Source organism: Callorhinus ursinus, unplaced genomic scaffold (genome assembly GCF_003265705.2).
Source record: "Callorhinus ursinus isolate GAN/ISIS: 27379988/994484 unplaced genomic scaffold, GSC_fseal_2.0 scaffold15, whole genome shotgun sequence".
NCBI classification, from domain to species: domain Eukaryota; kingdom Metazoa; phylum Chordata; class Mammalia; order Carnivora; family Otariidae; genus Callorhinus; species Callorhinus ursinus.
In genome coordinates, this window is record NW_027397077.1 from 389395 (window position 1) to 394459 (window position 5065).

General features: G+C 48.3%; 1 protein-coding gene across 10 annotated transcripts in view; it reads left to right on the forward strand.

The window, feature by feature from the left end:
* The first annotated feature begins 116 nt into the window (after nt 1-116).
* CUNH19orf44 (chromosome unknown C19orf44 homolog) overlaps nt 117-5065 on the forward strand; it is a 17017-nt gene continuing 12068 nt past the window's right edge. For 7 of the 10 annotated variants that reach the window (XR_012380828.1, XR_012380832.1, XR_012380833.1 and 4 more), the window contains exons 1-3: nt 117-251; nt 1356-1544; nt 4045-4804. Coding sequence is in view for 4 of the 10 variants with exons in the window: in XM_073900931.1 (XP_073757032.1) it covers nt 4046-4804 (759 nt within the window). In the remaining 6 variants the exon portion in view is untranslated. The remainder of the gene's footprint in view (nt 252-1355; nt 1545-4044; nt 4805-5065) is intronic. The other 3 variants (XR_012380830.1, XR_012380829.1, XR_012380831.1) reach the window with 3 other exon arrangements.

The window sequence follows — 5065 nt, forward strand, 5'->3', positions numbered from 1 at the left end:
TGTGACCTGAGGCACCATTGGCCCCCAGCGCGCAGTGCACGCCGGGCCCGTCCCGGCACTACCACTCCCATGACGCACCGCGATAGTGACCTGGTGCCCCATTGGTCCCCTGAGCGCGGCGCGCGCCGGGGTATGTAGTCTCCTCCGCCCTAGCGCCGTTGCCGGGGGCAACGGTCCCATCTGGCCGGAGTGGCTGGCGGTAGCGCGGTGGCGGCCTCTGCGGATGGACATCGTGGGAGGAGGTTGGCAAGGTTGGCTGGGCTGCCGAGGGCTTGGCGTCCGGACTCGGGAGAGGAGTTGCGGGGAAAGGGGAGCGTTCTGAAGCTGGGCTGGGAGGGCGGCCCGGCGCCTCACGCCTGTTTCCCCGTCGGGGCCCACCTGGGAGCGTGGTCGGGAGTGGGTCGCTCCCGGCGGTGGGGAAGAGCCCGATGGTCTGAAGGGAGCCAGTGTTTCAAAGTTAGCTTTACTTATTTTTAACAACTGGATTGAAGATTCGTTTACGTTATCATACAATTCACCCCTGTTAAGTGTACAATTCAGTTACTTTTATTTATAAGTTTACCAAGTGGTGCGGCAGTCACCACGATCCAGCTTTAGGACTTCTCCGTCGCCCCGCGGATATCCCTCCTGGCCCTTTGCAGTCCCTCCTCGCTTCCACTCCCAGCCCCAGGCAACCACTGAGGTGCTTAGCGACTGTGCAGATTTGCCTTTTCTGGATGATCCTTATGAATGGGATCATACACTGGGGGGGGGGCGGTTTGCATCTCATTACTTTCCCTTTGCATGATGTGTCCGAGATGCATGCGTGTTGTGTGTATCTGTATTTGTTCTTTTCTTATTGCCGGATAGTATTTCGTTATGGATGGACCTCAGTTCTCATCCATTCACTAGTTAATGGACTTTTGGGTTGTTTTCACTTCTTGTCTATTACGAATACTATTATGCATACATTTCGGTCTTCTTGGGCTACGTGGGAACCGCCAGACTGTTTTCCAAATTGGCCCCTGTACCATTTCACAATCCCCCATGACAGTGTATGAGGGTTCCAGTTTTTTCACATCCTCACCCACACTAGTTATCTGTAGTTTTGATTGTAGGCATTCTGGTGCTGTGAAGTGGGATCTGGTGGTTTTGATTTGCGTTTGCCTAGTGGCTAGTGACATTGAACGTCTTTTCATGTGTTTGCTGGCCATTCATATCTTTTTTTTTTTGTCCTTCAGTGCAGTGTCTGTTCATATCTTTTGTCCATTGGTTTATTTTTAATTGTGTGTTTTAAAAATATATCAGCTTGTGGTAAAATGGACTTGACACAGAATTTGCCTCTTTAACCGTTATTGATTTATTTTTAAACCTAGGGAAACTTTCAGAAGAACTAGATGCTGGAAAACCTGGCCTGGTGGTCGGGCTTTCCCTCGGACCCACAGAATGGCCGGGGCCGAGTCCTCTCCTGAGCTTCAGTTACAAAAAAATAAAGGTAGCTGTCAATGTGCCAGTGTCCTCCGCTTCCTCTTTACCACGTCCTTCCAGCTAAAAGCCAGTTAAAAGTAGGTATTCCAAACATTACTATCTAAATTTTACTATTTACTCCTGCCCTACAATGAACATAGGAATCCTATGAGGGTCATAGTTATTACCACCTTTTTAGGATGAGCAAGCTGAAGCACAGAGTGGTTAAGCAACTTGCGCAGTGTCACACAGGCTAGGAATTCTGCACTGTTTCTGTTGGGGGTGGTTTTGTATTCACTGACTCCTGTGGTCAGGCCTGTGCTAGGTTAGTTAGTGCTGTTAGTACCCAGCTCAGGCCTTAGTGCCCTGGTGGTTAGGATGGGGACAAGCAGGCCAGCTCACCAGGCAGAGAAACAGAGAGAAAAAGAAAAATAATTCACTCTTATACAGAATCTTAGGGCTGGGTTAAATACTTTTCCTTGCACGAAACATTTGAGTTCAGGTTTGGAAGGCACAGAAGACATAGGCTTGCCAGATTTAACAAATAAAAATACGTGACACCCAGTTGAATTTGAATTCCGGATAACCAATAAATAAATTTTTCGTCTGAAAGTGTTTGGAACATACTACTTTTTAGTATAAAAATAATCTGGGTCGGGGCGCCTGGGTGGCTCGGTCAGTTAAGCATCTGACTCTTGATCTCGGCTCGGGTCTTGGTCTCAGAGTTGTGAGTGCAGGCCTGTGTTGGGCTCCGCGCCGGGTGTGGAGCCTACTTAAAAAAAAAAAAATTAGGGTTATACTTATATTTTAAAAATTATTTACTATTTATCGTAAATTCAAATCACTGGGTGTCCTGTTTTTAATCTGGCAATCCCAGTGAGCTCGTTTTCCAAGTGGACAGGGATGGGGAAAAGAGGCTTTTTTAGGTCTCACGGTGAATTAAAAAAAAAATAATAATAACGCATGGCCTTGCTAAAACATTCAAACAATATGGGAACAAGCAGTGGTTGAACATCTTGTCTTTTCTGCCTCACATAGTATTATGCTGGCCACGTTATGCACAGATCTCCCCCGTTCCTTTTAACGGCTGCATCGTATTCCCTCATCTGCATGCGCTCTTCTGGGTCGCACCAGGTCTCTATGGATGGGTTCAGGTTTTTGATGAGTACAAACAATACTGCTGTGACATTCCTTGAACACGCATCTCTGTGTTCATTTCTGGGTGTAACTGTAGGTAAATTCCCAGACGTGGAATCGCCAGGTCACGGGGTCTCTGCATCTCCCACTTGCATTGCTGTTGGCGTGTTCCTTACTCAAGGGGCCGCAGCAAACACACACCCACTCAGACAATCTTTTTCCATCTTTTTAAGATTTTAAACTTTTTGGAAACCTTTGGAAATCTTGTAGTGGGTCGTTTTTATTCTTTTAGGGACACGTGGGAACTCTGAGAATATGATGAAAGCACTGACCTCTCTCCCCCAAAGAATGTACACCAGCATGTGCACGCACCATGCAGCTGACATTGGTGGGGGGTGCTGTGTCCGTAGCCCCTCTGTCTTTCCAGGGCAGTGGTTTTCACACTGAAAGTACGGTATTCTGGGGGGGCTCCTTACATATACAGGTTGTGTTCGGGCAGTCCTTTGTGAGAGGGCTGGGGACACTTGGGTAAAGGTGGAGCCCTGATTTGGGGAGCGAGTGGTGGTGTAACTGGCCAGGCAGCAAAGCACGGTGGGGAAGAAGGGGAACTTTGGAATCAGACCTGAGCTTTGAATCTGGCTCTGCTGCTCACCAGCCAGGTGACCTTGACTGGCGACCTTGACCGGTGACCTAACCTTCGGGGGCTTTTATTTTTCTTGGCCTCCTCTAAAAGGGGGATCAGGGTTGCATGAGGATTAAATGAGATAACACAGCTCCGAGCAGAGTGCCAGGCACACCACTGGAGCCTGAGAAGCACTGGCTCTTCTGTTTAACGTTCAACACGTCTCATTGAAGACCTGGCATAGAACGGTAATTCAGTCGGTGCTACTGGGTGTTGACGTTTTCATTGTCACTGTGGGGCTTGAAGGGAAGGCTCTAGCCAGACTGCAAGGAAGGATCTGAGCTCTCAAACGGGAGGCGTTGAGGGATTTGAAGGCCCAATATGAACGTCAGATTTTTTTTTTTAAGAATTTTATTTATTTATTTGACAGAGAGAAAAGCAGAGGGAGAGCAGCAGGCAGAGGGAGAGGGAGAAGCAGGCTCACCAAGCAGGGAGCCCGATGCGGGGCTCGATCCCAGGACCCTGGGATCATGACCTGAGCTGAAGGCAGCTGCTTAACGACTGAGCCACCTAGGCACCCTTAATGTCAGGTATTCTTTTTTTTTTTTTTTAAGTTTTTATTTATTTATTTGAGAGAGAGAGAATGAGAGAGAGCCCGGGAGGGAAGAGGGTCAGAGGGAGAAGCAGACTCCCTGTTGAGCAGGGAGCCCGATGTGGGACTCGATCCCGGGACTCCAGGATCATGAACTGAGCCGAAGGCAGTCACTTAACCAACTGAGCCACCCAGGCGCCCAACGTCAGGTATTCTTACTCTACGTTTTCCTTTCTTTACTCCCCAGAATGGCTTCCATAAGAAGAACCGGCCATCCCGCGCACAATGTTTTTGGTGATTTTAGTGATATTTCCTTAGAAGATTCAAAAATGGAAGAAATCAGAACCTTGAAAATCAGTAGAAGTCTTACCAAAATAGCACCCGCTCATAGCAGATTTCTAAAAAGAAACCAAACCATGGGTGTAGAACACTCACTTCTGAGAGAGAAGGCTGTTGTGGAGGGTGGGCACAAGCTCTCCTCAGGGAGACCCCCGACCACTGCCTCGAAGCTCAGGGCCAGCGCCGCGCTCACAAAGCTGGCTCAGATAGAAACCAAGATCATGAATCGGAAGGCGAAGATGGATTTGTCTGACATGGAATCCGACCTGAAGACCTCTGAGGACAGTCTTCCAGAGCGCACAGACACAGTCCCCCCCAGGAGTACAGTCAAACTTTCTCCACACAGCCTGGATGAAACCTCCCAGAAACAAGCCTGGGAAGTTTCCATGGCCGAGAGCAATGCGCGGAGGGTCAGTAGGTTTCTAAAGAGGAGGGAACCACGGGTTGAAAATACCTTCCCTAAAGCACATTTTGGAAAAGAGAGGAATTTTCAAACACCCAAAGAGAAAAAACCTACTAGAAAACTAGATTCTCCAGACAGCGATGAGGAGGAAATGAAAGAGTTGCTGGGAAGCTTGCTAGAATCTCCTAGAGAAAAAGAAACATACACGAATCGGTGTTTCGGCAGCCCCAAAGTCAGTGAGAAAGAACAGACAAAACTGTCCTCGGTAAGGTTTGCATCTACTTTTTTTTTTTTTTTGGATTGATTGATTGATTTGAGGAGGGGAGGGGCAGAGGGAGAGGGAGGGAAAATTGTCAAGCGGACTCCCTTCTGAGGGTGGAGCCCGACGTAGGGCTGGATCCCACAACCCTGAGATCATGACCTGAGCCGAAATCAAGAGTCGGATGCTCAACCGACTGAGCCACCCAGGCGCCCCTGTGTGTACTTATTCTTTTTTTTTTTTTTTAAGATTTTATTTATTTTAGAG